This window comes from Canis lupus, chromosome 4, assembly GCF_048164855.1.
Source record: "Canis lupus baileyi chromosome 4, mCanLup2.hap1, whole genome shotgun sequence".
Lineage (NCBI taxonomy): Eukaryota > Metazoa > Chordata > Mammalia > Carnivora > Canidae > Canis > Canis lupus.
Genome location: NC_132841.1, coordinates 62,010,134 through 62,026,741, shown reverse-complemented (window position 1 = coordinate 62,026,741; position 16,608 = coordinate 62,010,134). Strand labels below are relative to the sequence as shown.

Below are 16,608 nucleotides of genomic sequence, written 5' to 3'. Positions count from 1 at the left end.
AACAATCCTAACATCAGTACTACTGTCCCAGGAGGAAAGTGAGCAAGAAAGGGCTAGGTGCCCTACCTAGAGTACTAAGTGCTATCTTCAAAACTCTTCTGCCTCTCTATAAATAATGCAATACAAAGAACCAAAGTAGGTGTTCTCATGCTCACATGATATTGCCATATTAATGGAATGAAAATAGCATGAGTTCAGAAAGTACTTTTTTATTGGTGTTATTAACAAAACCAGGACTTTAGCAGGAGAGAGAAAAAGCTCAACTGACTCAGCCATGACACTAGGCTTGATCGCTGTTCCTTGTCCACAAAATAGGCATCCTCTGATGTCTCCACAGGTAGTCAGTGTGCTGATGTGATAAGAGGACTGTCCCACATATCCTAGCCACAGCTCTTAGACTCACCAGCCATATTTTTTCTTGACCTTGAATCCCTCATCTGCAAAATGGGTGGATTACATAAGCTCCTTAAGGTGTCTTCTATAATGGGATTCCATTATTTAAACAAAAAAGAGGAAATGACAGTAACAACTGAGTCAATCATCAATGGCCTCCAGTATCTGGCTTAAGGCCTCATGGGCAGGACTCCCCAGATCCCACTCAAACAAGCTGATGGCTGCAGTCTAAGTGACGCAGTCATTTTTTCCTGGCCTCTCAAAGCTACAACGGTAAGACTGAAACCTCCCTGAAGATTTAACCCCACAAATTTTAATAAATATATGACTTAATAACTCTTTGGGGAAATAATTGTTTGCATAGACTTTCAGTTTTTGACTTTTAGTATTAAAATTCAGCAAAACCTGTGATACAAGGGAGATGGATGTGAAATTTTTTTATGCAGGGAGAGCATTCCTGGAATTGTGACAAAATTAGTCTGGGGAGTGAGACTAGTCTATTTTTACTCATTGGGTGGAACACATGAGTATCTAACTTGGATCTACAGACCAACTCCTCCCCCCCCTTACCCTCCTAATACTCAAGTCTGCACACTTGCACATGGATACTTTGTGTGTACTTCTGAAATCCCTGGATCATTTTAACAACTGCTGAAGGGCAAGGCATTCCACAGAGCTGGTGGCCTTGACTTTAACCCAGGGCATGATTTACGCCATGGTAATTTTGTGACATTGGGACAATTCCTCCAGTCTAATGAGATTCTTCTAAGTATGATTTCAATACCCTAAAAGCAAATCTAATCCATAGGCATTTATAAAACAGTCCTTTAGCAGATAACAAAATTGGATTTTTTAACTTCTCTTGCTGACTTAACACATACACAGCTAATACTTAAGTTTCTAAAATACTCTAATTTTTCATGAACGTTTTGTACATTTCTTTCAAATTATCATGATCTTTTTCTATTTTAACAGAATGGCATCCCACTCGACTGTTTTCCAGGTGTAATAAGAAATATCCTTAGAAGAGATGTTCAACGTTTTTCAATTCCCAGGTGCTCTGCTTTCTCCAGGTTATGTCAATATATTATCCTAAGCCTTTAGACTCCATTCCTCTAGTTTAGAGTCTTTGTGTAATCTATAGGTTAACAACCCTTTTTAATCAACAAATTCCTCGTGCATCTCCAGTCAAGGAATTCACTAGGGACAAAGATCACTTTTGTTTCTCAACCAAGGTGCAAGCTTTCCAATCACTCTCTGGAGGGTTTCTTGGCCCTTTAAGTTTTGACAATTTAAGTATCTTCTAAAAATTATGTCAAAGGTAAAAGATTGCTGAGGTTAGCAATCCAATAAAGTTTGGACTCCTTTTGCTTCTGAAGAAAAGGCAGACATTCTTGTCTTGCTAAAATTGGATGGACATATCTTTCTTGTGATGCTTTTAAGAAACAAATTCTCAAAGGCAGATTCTCTTTTCAGTTGTTCCCAACTCTTCCAACAAATATTTTACTTTTAATTGGCTTGCTATCAAGTCATTATAAAGAAATAATTTAAAAGAACAAAATTTCACAAATAATTCAGCTGTATCGTAGCACATTTTAAAAATATATTTTTTAAAGATTTTATTTATTTATTCATGAGAGACACAGAGAGATAGAGAGGCACAGACACAGGCAGAGGGAGATGCAGACTTCCTGCAAGGAGCCCGATGTGGGACTTGATCCCAGATCTCAGGATCACGCCCTGGGCTGAAGGTGGCGCTAAACCACTGAGCCACCCGGGCCGCCCATAGCACCGTTATTATTACATGTTCTTTTCCCATTTTTCATTCAAAGGCACAGTTTAATTTTAAAAACAAATGTAAATTTTCTCCAATGGAAGACTATTTTTTCTACTCTATAACTTTTTCCACAGAATTGCCTACAATTTGATAAACTTCCTTGCTATAAGGATGTTTAAATTAAATCTTAGTTATATAAGTATTGCAAGGAATCACTTTGTGTGAATGGTTTCTTTAAAATTATGTGCTTAAAGTAAATTCCCAATGGCATAATTACTAGGTCAAAAGATGTGAATGTTTTGACAACCTTTGATTTATATGAATAATCGTTTTCCAAGAAAAGGGACAACACCAAGCACAAGGCCACCACTAACGCATGCTACCATGACCTTACAAAGCATTGAGTCTTATCATAAAGAAAAAGCAATATTAATCAATTCGAGTATAAAATTAATGTTTTTCTTGTTTATTCTCTAGTAAAGCTGAATTTATGGCAAAGTGGAACCTTTCCCACTTATTTCTTCGCTGTTAATTCTTTTTATGAAATATCTCTTTTAATTCACTTATCAACTGGATTCTAGATACTATTTGTAACTGTGACTGAATTCTCCAAGTGGGACAGCTGTATACTCTAATACCTGTTACAAAAACAGTATCGTTCTTCTGACATTCTGTCTTGTTGATAAACATTTAGAATTACTGGAAAATTAGAGTTAAGGTTCTTGGTCTTTTCCTGTGTAAGTCATTCTTAGCCTCTTGCAGCTGTTCTTCATTTTCCACATTAAATATTCACATGTAATGAGTGGCTGTCTCCCTTCATTTTTTCTCCTAGTTATCTTTTCTTGCTGTTAGGTTTTGCCATTTATTTTAGGACCTTCCTTCCACCTCCTTTGTTCTTCAATTACATACATACACACACATCTGATCTTAACAAAAAAAGAACCAGGAAGTAGGTTTGAACACACCAACCATGCCTATCTGGAACTCTTGTGGGAATTGGTTTCTGTGGGTCCACTGACAACTTAAAATCAACCTGCTTGGCTCTTCCCTGCTACCTTTCTTCCTTCCCCCCTTCCTCAGTCCAACACTAATTAGTTTCTCCAATCTCTTCTCCACCTTCAATGGCTACAGTGAACACACAGACTCAGCCAATAAGCATCTCCTTCCCTCCTATATCCTTACTTCAGGCCTCTCATTCTCAAGCCAGCTTCTCCTTTAACATTTTGGAACTCTTTCACTGAGTCATATGGACACTGCTAAGAAAAGTTTTCTCTAGGGTCCAACATTTTCTTGCACTTTTCCATCCTCTTTCCACTAGTCAACAGAACTTTTCTTTTCCCAAACAGTGCCACTCAGGACAAGCATGCAGTCCTCATGATGTTTTTAGACCACTTCACCATAGTCATCTGTTAATAATTTTCCACCTTAAGTTGTGGCCTCTACTTATACATGGACCTCTGCTTTTCCACTTATCAATTTTCAGAGAGTCTGGTCATCTAACCAAATTAATTCAATACTTGGCTAACATTTGTACACCACAATCTTCCTGTTTCTATTCTTATGGACAACATTCTTCTAAATTAATGACCAAGATATTCTCCAAACTTTCAGATCTCCAAGATTATCTGCTCTAATTCTGCTATCTCTAATTCACTGATATAAAGTTGTAGATTCCATCAAATTGTCTACATAGATGGCTGTGTCATTTGCAAATAAAGACTGTTTTACTTACTCCTTTCCAATCTGGAAGCCTTTCCATTTTCTTGCCTAATGCCCTGGTTAGAATCTCTACTACAATGCTGAATCAAAGTATTGACAACGGACATCCTTGTCTTCTTATTCTTGATCCGAGGAGGAAAGAATTCTTTCACCATTAAGAATGAGAGTAGCTGTAGGGTTTTCACAGATGCCCTTTAACAGTTGCGAAAAATTCCCTTTTGTTCGTATTCTGTGGAGTTTTATCAGAAATTGAGATTTTTTTGTTTGTATCTGAGAGAATCACATTTTTTTAGTTTGATATTATGAATTAAATTTCACTGATTTTTCTTTTTTTTGAGTGTGAAATCAATCCTGCATTCCTAGGATAAATGTCACTTTGTGATATACTAGATTTGCTAAATTTATATTTATACTTTTTGCATCTGTATTCATGAGAGATATTGATATGTAGTTTTCTTGTAATGTGTTTCTGGTTTTGGCATTAAACTTGCTGGTCTTGCCTAAGTTGGTAAGTTTCCTTACCTCTTCAATTTTCTGGAAGGTATTATGTAGCATTGGCATTATTTTTTTATTAAAATGTTTGATAGAATTCACCAGTACAGCCAACTAGTTTTCAAGTTTTCTTTTTCTCCCTTTCCTTTTTTTTTAACTATCATTTCATTTCCATTAAATACAGATCTATCCGGGTTTTTTATTTCTTCTTAAATGAGCTCTGATGGTTTGTCTTTCAACAAATGTTTCAAGTTGTCAAATTTACTGGCATAAAGCTGTTCATAACATTCTATTATCCTTTTAATATTTATAAAATCTACATTTTATAACTACTATTCCTGATATTAGTGTCTTAATATTTTTTTTTCCTGATCTATTTGAGTATAATTACAAATTTCATTCATCTTAAAGAACCAGTCTTTGGTTTCAATTATTTTCTCTGTTCTGTTTCATTGAGTTCTACTTTGGTCTTTATAATTTCTTTTCTTCTGCTTTACTTTGTTTTTAATCCATTCTTCTCTTTTAGTTCCTCAAGGTAGTAACTGAGATCACGGACTTGAAACTCTTCTAACATTGGTGTTTAGTGCTATAAATTTCCTCTAAACTCCTGCTTCAGAGGCATCCCACAAATTCCAATGTGTTGTACGTTCATTCAGTGCAAAATGCTTTATAATTTCTTTTGCATTCTTCTTTGATCCATGGGTCATTTAGAAGTAATTTGGGATCGCTTAGCCTTTTGGCTAAGATCAAGTGTAGAAGTAATTTGGTATCCAAATACTTGGGGACTTTCCCAGAAATCTTATTGATTTCTAATCCAATCCCACTGTGATTTGAGAACATATTTAGTAGGACCTGAGTCCTTTTAAATTTATTGAGACTTGTTATATATCCTCGAATATGGTCTAATTTGATTAATTTTCCACATCCACTTGAGAAGAATGTCTTCCACTATCAGAGTTTTCTATAAATGTTAATCAAGTCAAGTTGGCTGATAGTACTTTTCAAACCTACTCTATCTTGGCTGATTTTCTTCTTACATGTTCTGTCAATAATTGAGAGAGTATTAAAATCTGACATGTTGGTTTGTCTATTTCCCTTTAGAGTTCCAGTCAGTTTTTACTTTGTGTATTTTCAAGCTGTTAATAGTTACATAAATGTTTAGTACTCTTAAAATCTCTTAAGTGATTTCATTATAAAATGAACTTCTTTATTCTCAGCTTTATTCTTTGCTCTAAAATCTGTCTCTTCTGATAACATACCGCCTCCAACTTTTTTTTTTGGCTCCTGTTAGCATGATACATCTTTTTCCAGCCTATTTTTGTCTTTATATTTAAGATTTGTTTCAAGTCAGCATGTAGTTGGGACCCATTTTTTGTTGTATGTTTATTTATTCAATCTAATGTCAGTCTCAGTCCCTTAATTGAGTCGAGATCATTTACATTTAATTTGTTTATTGATAGTTAGGTTCTAGGGTACCACCCTAGCACTTGTTTTCTATTTATTCCATCTATTCTTGATCCTTTTCTTTTTGCCTTTTTCTGGATAATTTTTGATAATTCCATCTTATCTCTCTTGTTGCCTTATTGGTCATCACTCTGTAATTTCAGTGGTTACTTTAGGGTTATATAAGTACATCTTTTATCACACTCTACCTTCAAGTGTTATTATAGCCAATTCACATATAAGAACCTTACAATAGTATACTTCTTTTCCCACTATGTCGTCTATGCCATTATTCTCCTACATTTTACTTCACGTATGTTATAAACCTCACATTTTTAAACAATTATCTTATAAATAGATTTGAATAAGAACTAAATCTTAAAAAAAAAGAACTAAATCTTATATAATTACCTCTGTAGTTACCATTTCTGTTCTTTCCATTTCTTTGTGTAAATCCAGATTTCCATCTGGAATCATTTTTCTTCTGCCTGAAGGACTTTTAACAATTTTTCATGCTAGAAAAAGTATGACAAAAGTATAATAAAAAGGTATAATGAAAAAGTCTGTAACTTTCTTTTTCAAAGATATTTTTGCTGGGTATAGGTTGATAACTTTTTTCCCCTATATTAATGATGTTGCTATATTAATGATGTATTTTAATGATGTTGCTTCACAGACTTGTTTGCATGGTTTCCAGTGAGAAATCTGATGTCACTCTTATCATGGTTCCTTTGTAACATCCATTATCTGCTTTTAAGATATTCTTTGTTTTATTCAAAGTTCTCTAGAGAAACAGACCAATAGAAGGTTTATGTATACATAGATACATTTTAAGGAATTTACTCCATTATGGATGTTGGGAAAGTCTAAAATTTGGTAGGCTAGAGAACCGGGAAACAGCTAATGGCTGCAGGTCAACTCCAAAGGCTACCTGATAAAGATTTCCTCCTTGATGGAGGATGGTCACCTTTTGTTCTATTCAGGCCTTCAACTGATTGGAGGAGACCTACCCACATTATAGAGGGCTGTCTGCTTCACTCAAAGTCCATTGATTTAAATATTCTCTTCCCAAAACACAAACATCCAGGATAATATTAGACTACATACCTGAGCACCTTGGCCCAGCCAGGTTGAAAATATAAAATTAATCCTCACACTTTATCACTGGTTTTGAGCAACTTTATTATATGTCTTCATGTAGTTTGTTCATATCTCATTCTTGAGGTTAATGAACTTCTTGGATTTGTTGTTGATAGTTTTAAGTTTAAATATCTTTTAGACCTTATGTCTTCAAATCTTTTTTCTGTTCCTTTCTCCATCCTTTACTTTCATAGACTCCAATGACCCATGTTTGGGGACTTGAAGTTTTTCCACAGTTCGTGTTGCTCTTTGCACTTCCACTTTCTTCTCACTCTTTCAATACTTTAGAGGGTCGCTAATACTAATGGCCTTTAAGGTTATTACTTTTCACTTCTACAATGTGTAATCTACCATGAATTGACCTGGTTTACATATTTCACCTCAGATATTATAGTATTCACCACTAGAAATTTTATATGGTTCTTTTAAAAAATCTTCCATGTCTCTACTTATCTGTATGAACAGAGAGAATTTCCTTATAGTAACAGTTTTAAGTCTTTCTTTGCTAATTCCTTTATCTGTGTCAGTTCTGAGTCAGAGTCAATTGATTTTTCTTTTCATTACAAATCATGTTTATTCCATGTCCTCATTATAAATCATGTTTATACCATGGCTGGTAATATTTGATTGAACGTCTAACATGTGAATTTTACAATAAGTGCCAGGTAATTGTTTTCTGTAAATCTCCTACAACTTTGTTCTAGGATGCATTACAGTTGGTAGGAAACTGTTGGAGTCTTTGGTCTTGTTAATATGATTTCCTAGGTGAGTCTAGAGCAGTGCTCAGCTTTGAGCTGATTCCTGAGACAAGACTCTCCTGAGTACCCAGTACCTTGTGAATTATGACTTCCAATCTGGCTGGAGGAAACAGCCATAACTTTTAGCCTTGTATGAATATGGGCTAACTACTGAGTATCCTGGATGCTCAAGGGAGACCCTCTATAGATCTCCAGGGTTCTCTTGCTGTACAACTTTTTCCTCTCTGTTACTGTGTCCCATGAGTCCTAGTTGCTTTGGTCTCTCCAACTCTTGGATCTATCATAATGTAGGGAGTCCAGTGAGCAATACCTCAGTTCCCCCTGGCAGTGTGCCATAGCCAAGGAATCTCTCAAGGCAGTAAGCTGGGGCAAATGCAGGGCTCGTCTCCTTTGTTTCTGATCGCTCAGATGACTATGCTTTGTTGCCTGATAAATTTATGCTCTTGAAACCAGTTTCAGATTTTGTCTGTCCCTTAAGCCCCCCAGTTATTCTGTTTTGACAGAATTCCAATTATTCTGTTTTGACAAAATCAGAAATCCTTATTCATTCTTGCTGTCACTGCCTCTATTTAGCATCTTCATCTTTCCTTCTCTCTGACCACCGCCCTAGTACCTCTGTCTACTTACTAATATGCCCACACAGCACCTATCCTTGTAAAAATAAATTCCCTAGACACGGCTTTCTCCATTGCTATCTACCTTCTTGAAAGAGTAGTCTATGTATAGTCTTAGCTAAGGGGCCAAGGAATAAGAAGGACAGTCTATACATTGTCATTTCCTCTGCTTGTTCACCATTCCCCTTCATTGCCCAGGCTGGTTTTTAGTAATACCCTGCACTGAAACTGTTCGCTAACAATGATAATGTCACCACAGCCCTTTCTCAGACTTAAGACTGATGATTATTTAACTCCAGTTCCTTTGGTCTCTGATTCATATTTTTCTATATGGTACCATACAGAACTGCCTGGCTTGGATTCCCTGTCTGATGCAGATGTTAGAATGGAAACTCCAACGGTTATCATTAATGCATACTCAGTGCCTAAATCAGTGGCAGTCAGGTGACAGGTATTCAACACATATGGGAAGAATGAATGAAACATAGTTGATGCTTAGCACTCTTCTTCCTTCTACCGCCCATTATTCCTCAACAATCTCCAAACCCACAACTCAATTGTCTCCCAAATCCAGATCCAAACTTTCTCTAGTCAGCTTGTCTTTTGGCATTTGGGTCATTGTTGAAAGTACTGCCAAAACCTCAAAATTACCATGTCCAAAGCCAAATTCATCATTTATCTTAAAATTGCTTGTCATGTTCTTCCTACTTTTCACAATGCATGCCATCACTAGGCTAGAAACTTAAGGCACATTTGATTCCTATCTCTTCCTTTCCTCCATGTTACCCAATGTGGCTGTCACTCTTATAGGATCAATCATAGTTGCCTTAAACTCTCCATCCCCGTAATTTCAATCCCTACTGGATTGGCTCTTCATGGTACAGGTCTCTCTCAGAAGCTCCTTCAGTGTCAGGTCACAACACACCCTAGACTCTGCGTCCTTGGTCTCAACCCAGTAAGGTCGCTGTTCTATGAATGGTTCCTATCTTTCTTCTCCTCACCCCATTCCTTTCTGCTCAAGGATTAGTCATCCCAAGCCCTTCTCACACTTAACATCCCCTATGAATTCTTTGACTCCTCACATTAGAAATGATCCTTTTTAGCTTTCTCGTTTTTATCATCACATACAGCACACATCATGCTGTCTTAGCACCTGGCATATGTTAAACATGCAACACATATCAACTGTTTGTCATTAGAAACTCATCTTCCTAACCTGGGTGTAAACTTCTTGCTGTCAGCAACCTTCAAAAAGGCCTCCAAGAAGTCACTGTATGTGGCTCAGGATAATGACAACTCATATCCAAAATGTCAGGCAACCTAACATCTAAAGCATCAGAAAAATCAACTAGTACACGATGTTACTATTGGTTCCAGTAAAAGCAAAGCATTAAAACTTTAAGATTATAAAACTTATAACAATTGACATTTTATGGAGAGCTATTTTGCTTGAAAAGAATTACTAACTTAACAAGATTTGTATAATGAGTTACATTTCTCCAAAGATACCCACAATTTTACCAACAAGCAGCAAATACTACTCTCGTCACAAATCCTAAGTCTTTGGTACCACCAAACTTCATTTGAAGACTTGAACTGGCACCCTACTTCTATCACTAGCTATGTCACCATACTTTTGAGCCTCAGATGATTTAAAGACAGAATCAAAACAGAATTCAAATTACGACTGCCTCTTACTCACTCATAGACATCTGGAGCTATGCTCAAATCCTATGCTACGTTCTGGGTGTATATAGCCAAATAAAATGTGTTTATCTGCCCTTAGGAGCTTACATCCCAAGTTGGGGACAGAAATGTAGACAGCAGTGTTGTAGGCACCAAATGATAGGAATATGGACCATGTGCAGTTGAGGAGGAGGAGTGCTCAGTTCTGTCTTGGGGAAAAGGACAATAGTCAGGAATGACTTCACATGAAAGGTCATGCTTGAGCTCTGCTCAGCCTCAGTTGTTTCACCAATGATCATGAAGCCCTTATTCTTTCCTTTATCCTTTATTTTTTTATTTCTATTTTTAAAGATGTACTTACTGGAGAGAGAGAACATGCAAATGGATGGTGGGGAAGGGGCAGAGGAGACAGAGAATCCCAAACAGACTCCCTGCTGAGTGTGGAGCCTGTTCCCAGGTCCCTGAGATCACAACATGAGCCCAAATCAAGAATCAGTCACTTAACCGACTGAGCCACCCAGGCGCCCCTCTTTTCTTTGTCCTTCAATGATGCTAGGCCTCTAATGCTTTACAAGTCCATAGTTTCTCATCTAAACTAAAATTCTAAAATCTGAAAAGCTCCAAATCCCCAACTTATTTAGTGGCAAATCTTGACCCTAACTGAGGTAAGGCTCTTCTTGGTCGTCAGTATTACTCTTATTTGTTAGGAAGTCCTAGTTAATGATTCCATCATATTCCTATCACCTGGACCAGACTTGAATCATCTTTGGCTTCTTTCTTGCTCATCTTCCAAACCCAACCAGCCACTAAGTGTGCTCTCACTCTTCTTCCTTGTGGTGAGGGCCGGTCTTGCTCATTGTGGGATGTTTGGCAGCATCCCTGGCATCTACCCAACAGAAGCCAGTAGCCCTCTCTCCTAGTTGTGACAACCCAACATCTCGCCTGATTGAGAACCACTGCCTAGACTGACTTCTTGGCCACATCTAGAAAACAACATAACCTGACCAATGGTTCCTGTACTGACTCTCCTCCAGATGGGAGCTCTGAGGAAAGAAGATTCAGACCACCAGCTGCACTATTTAGGGAATGTATGACTAACACAAATAGGCTAGAGTGACTCCTCAAGGGAGACTAGCACTCATTGAGCCTGAGATAAAGCCATTTTGTTAGAGTACTAGAATTCCAGGTTTCAGCATTAGTTTGTACCAATATTCTCCTGAGCTTGACTTGTTCAGTGGCATTGAAATATCCAACTAGAGGGGCACCTGGGTGGCTCAGTGGTTGAGTATCTGCCTTCTGCTTAGGTCGTGAACCTGGGATCCTGGGATAGAGTCCCCTATCAGGCTCTCCCCGGGGAGCCTTCTTCTCCCTCTGCCTATGTCTCTGCCTCTCTCTGTGTGTCTCTCATGAATAAATAACTTAAAAATCTTTAAAAAAAAAAAATCCAACTAGAGAGATATAGGGTATAGAAATTTAATGCTACTAACATCCCCCACTCTATTTTGAAAAAGAGAACACCCCAAAATAAACTAATTGAAGCATTTAATCACAAATAGAAGGGATGGTTCCCACAAATAGCATAAGAAACTGGAACATTTTGGGGGTGAGAAAGAGAAAGGGATAGAACCCTGGCACAGTACCCACCTGTGGTTGACACGACGTTCTCGGGACTTTCACTACAGAGCTTTGACAACAGACTGGTCTTGCCAGAACCTGTGAGGCCTATGCAAACCAGGTCATATTCAGGTCGTGCAGGCGGTGGTCCCTTGCAGCAGAGTGCTCTAAAACACTGCCAAGAGAGGGGAGAAATGAGGCTCTTTTAAATATGACTGGACACAAAGTTTAGTAACATTTACAATGACTAAGTATTAAGAAGTAATTAAATAACCTATTTATTATAAGGAGGAAAGGTAATTTCATGGTGGAGAAACCCAGAAGACACCACCTTAGCCAAGTGATCAAAGTTAACATCCCTAGGAATGAGACCTATGTGGACCTCACGGCTCCCCTCCTGCTGCAACAGGCACCCTGCAAGGGGCAAGACATCCTCGCTCAGCTTTTCTGCCAAAAATGCACAGTCTGAATCTAAGTACAAGACAACTTCAGACAAAAACCACTCTGAGGAGCATTCCACAAGACAGCTGGCCCATTCTCTAAAATCTCAATGTCTTAAAAGTCAAAAAAATGCTGAGGAACTGTTTTAGGTTAGAGAAGATTGGAGACAGGATAACCAAATGCAATGTCTTCTGAATTGGACCCTTGGAACAGGTGGAGGAAAAATAGCAGAAGTGACAGTGGGATGACAGGTGAGGGACCAATAATAGATAACAGTATTGCATGAGGTCACTAGCTTCCTGAAGTTAATCACTGTACTGGGCTAATAAAAGGAAAACCCTTGTTCTGAGAAAACACATCCTAATCAAGTATTTAGAGACAAAGGGTCTTGACATCCATAATTAATTGGTTCAAAAAATTTCTAAATCTGTGTCCATCATCAGCTCTATACGGTGAGGACTGTGACAATGCCAACATGGTAAAATGTTAATGGCCAGTGAAGTGGAGAGTCATGGGAAATTTCTTTGTATTAGCCTTAAAACTCTGGTACTATTTGAAAATAAAAAGCTTTTATAGATCATTCAACAGAGTCCCTGTATAGGTCACTGCCATCTTGATCTGCGCCAAAGTCTGTTTCAGGTCATCTGACCTCAGGGTACCATGAACTACTGAGCAGTTTGGGCATGGCAGGAACTTGTTTGCTCTGCAAGAATTAAAGGCCAGGAGTTTTAGGAGACAGGAAATCAGGCCATTTGTGGTCTTTCTACTTACCTAACGTTCATTTATTAGGGACCAGTTATGTGTCAACTTGTAGAGCCTGAAATATTTAGGCTCTCAATAATTCAGGAGAGAAAAAGAGGGAGAGGGAGGGAGGCCTACTGACTGTTAGATTATCTGGAGATCATGAGAGAAAAGACCTAGAAAAAGCCTGTGGTCTCATTCAGATAAAATCTGAGGCCTATGGGCTCTCATAAGTCAAGCTTGACTAGTTCTCTCTCACACCTCTCATCTAGTCAGTCAGCAAGTCTAGTCCATAGCTCCTCTGAAATCACTCTAGAACTTGTCCACTTCTCTCTAGTCCAAGCCACTATCACCTGGACAACACCAACATTCTCCCACTGGTCCTAGCATATTTGCTCTTGCCCTCTCTGTTCTCTATTCTCCATGGCAGCCACCATGATTATTTATAAAAACAAAATCCAATCTGCTTAACCCCCTTCAGTGACTATTCCCACTGTTCTAGGGTCTAAACCCTTTTGATCTACAAGGTCTTCCATAATATGTTCCACCAACTGCCACTCCCTCCAGCCTGCTCTCCCATTCCTCTCTACTCACTGTTCCCTCTACTCCAGCCCCCGACGTACGGACCCTCTCATACCTCCAGGCACTCCTATGCTGTTCCCTCTTCCCCTAGCTCTTGACTCAGAGCCTGTCAACTTTTAGGTCTCAGCTTTGGCATCCCTTCTCCAGGGGCACCTGATCTGATCCCTGGAGAATGTTAGCAATTTGTTTTAAGCTCTCACAGCATGTTTGTCAAGTCATCATGCTGATCATTACAGTTTTCTATTCACCCCTTAACTGTGGGAACCATCCCTCTCCATCTTCATCCCAGTGTCCCAAGGGCATAGCAGGAGACATGGCATAGAATCTACCACCCAGGAATAAATGTTGAATGAAGAATCCACAACATTTGCATTTCACCCAAGGAAAAAAGAAAATGTGAAAACTACTAGGAAGCTTCATCTATTCTCTCCTGGTTGCCTAACATTTCAAGAAAATTGTATCAAAATAAGAGTAACTCTTGACCCTTTCACTTCCCTTCATTGCCAGAAAGTAGTCCAGTTGCCAGAAAGTAGTCCAGTTTTCAACATTTCAAGAAAATTGCATCAAAATAAGAGTAACTCTTGACCCTTCCACTTCCCTTCATTGCCAGAAAGGAGCCCAGTTTTCAAGATTTTGCTGTACAGGGTCTACTTTCTCAGTATATAGAGGTTTTGGGTTTGTTTTGTTTTGTTTTGTTTTAACCTCAGTTCACTTCTCCTTGGCTTTTAAGAGGTTCTGCCTACTTCTGGTAAACCATTCTATGATCATCTAATCCATATTCTTCACAAATTTATTAAACTCTAATCATATTTCCGCTCTGTCTCTTCAAGCCTGAGGAGCTCTAATTGTTTCAGTCTGCCTGCATACAGCAACCCCTCCTACTCCCTTCATCTTAGTTGCTGTTCTTTGGCATTACTTGAGTTCCATTATGCCTTCTCTTACAAGATTGATGACCACAACTATAAAGAGCACCGTAGACACCAACCCATCACATCCTGGATTCGCATGAAGGTTGGTTGGTAGGGTCTGACTTTTGGCCAACTTTATCCCCGAGTCTCCTGGACTCACGGTGAGTTTTTCTAGGAGGCAGATGTATATGTGCCTGTATCTATGCAATACATCAGGCAACACCACTAATCACACTGTGGTTTCTCCTATTGGACTACTTTGATCTTCATTAGGGAAAGAGGGGACAGACCCAATTCTTGCTCCCAACTGCCCCTTTCTTGCTCAGCTCCTCTCCCAGAATTCCCTCAGACCTTCCTGGAAGGAGACTGGCCCATCTATCCTGGTCAAAACAATCAAATCTTAAATACAAGATAAAACTGTAGGTGATTGATGGCTATCTTACTCTAAGTTATCCATATGCCAGTATTACTCAAAATACTTTGGCCAGAAGTTCCAAAACTTCACCTTCATGCTGTTTTTAAAATCCAGAATGTAAAAACGTTTGCAGCCAAACTCACTAATATCTAGATCACCTGTTAGTTTTCTCTAAGTCACTAAGACACTACTGACATGAGAAGCAATTTAGTGGTGACACTGTAATCCGCACATCTGTCTCTCTAGATTCATCACAGTGATGGTTAAGACACCTAACATGACATCTCTCCTTGCCCCTCAGTTTCTTTCTTGAATTCCAGGCTCTGTATTTTCAACTGGTCTAGAAGAACCCAAACTAAATCTGAATAAAACAAAAGCCTTCCCCCACTGCCCCCAAAACACAGTCTATGGAAATCAGGTACTTTGGAACATAAAAGGCATAAAGGTTAGATTGACAATCATTACAAGACAGAATCTTTGAAATAAATCACAGAACCTCTGAATATTTATTTGAAATAAATAAATCCTATGCTTGGCAGGAACAGTGTCAGATTTGGAGCCAACAAAATAAGGCTTTTAAAAATATGCTATTTCAAACGGGAAAAGAATGTTCATGTTTTTTGAGTCAGTTCCTAAAAACTGTACAGTCTTCACTTGTTTTTCATTTTAAAACTTAATGAAGCTTTGGATCTCATAGTCAATTTACTTAAAATTACTCATTTTGGCCTCTAGACTATACTGTACCAAAGTTCATTGTGTCTGTCTCCTAAAGCAGCTCTCGCATTGTTAAGAGTAAGCCCCTTTCACTGTTGTACAATGCTAAACACAATGCCGTCGGCAGTCCTGACAGCAAGCGGCAAACTCAGGCTTCATTCCCAGGCCAGACACTAAGGCATTGTGTGACTCTGTTCAGGCTCCGTAAACCTATCCATGCTTCAGTTTCCCGTGATTAACCAGTAACGTTTTAACACTATCTGCCACTTCCTTTCTTCAGGAGGATGTTATGAGGCATCAGTTCAATGCATTTTGCTACAAGAAAGGCACCATACAAATAAATAACTGCTCATCAGGATGCTTATCATCCTAACGTATCCTAGGTGATCGCCAGTTTCCTCGGGCAAGGGCCCGGCAGCCCACATGCTGGTGCTTCCTTCGCCAGCCCACAGCAGCGTCCACAAGCTCCATCCCCTTCTAACTCCAACTCAAGACCAAAGACACACAACCCTTGGCCCTCACTTGTGGCAGGGAATAGAGAACAGGGTGAGTCTGCATTGTAACCATGGGGCAGGCTGCGAGGGGATGGTGGTGGTGGGGGGTGGGGTGCGCGCGCATGTGTGTGTGTGTGTGTGTGTGTGTGTGCAACCAAGGTCATGGTCTCTTGTCTAGACTGCTTCAGTTCACAGGTCTTTTCACATGGGGTCTGTTATGACTTGTTCCTTTTCAAAAGGACCCAGTGTATCTGGGAGGCAGGATATTTCCCCTTAGCATGTGTCTGTAAGCTTCTACCAATGTTTTATGTGAGGAAATGGGGTGCCAAGGTCTTGAGAGATAGCAATGACCGGAATCACCAGAGACATCTGTGTCATAGACTTTGGACAAATCACATAATCATATAACCTTTGGCTGAAAGGTGGATTCACTAAAAAGATTAAAAAAAACAAAAGATTTAGCAATATTTGCTCAAAGGAGAATGATCACGTGTGCTAAAGGGGGGAAAAAAAGCCAAAGATTAAATAGTGAAGGTCAAATGAGGACTCGCATTTCAGATGGGTGGCCTAGCACCATGGCAGCAAGATGGCCTTAAAAAGTCATTTGTGTTGGGGACAGCAGCAGATGTCTTAGTAAGTCTGGTAGAGCACCATCCACAATAGGTACACAGTGAATA

The 16,608-nt window shown here is 38.9% G+C and overlaps 1 protein-coding gene across 2 annotated transcripts in view; it reads right to left on the bottom strand.

Annotated features, from left to right (window-relative positions):
- ARL15 (ARF like GTPase 15) overlaps positions 1-16,608 on the bottom strand; it is a 398,154-nt gene that overhangs the window by 247,542 nt on the left and 134,004 nt on the right. For both annotated transcript variants that reach the window (XM_072824625.1, XM_072824624.1), the window contains one exon: positions 11,667-11,811. In XM_072824625.1, coding sequence (XP_072680726.1) covers positions 11,667-11,811 — 145 coding nt within the window. The remainder of the gene's footprint in view (positions 1-11,666; positions 11,812-16,608) is intronic.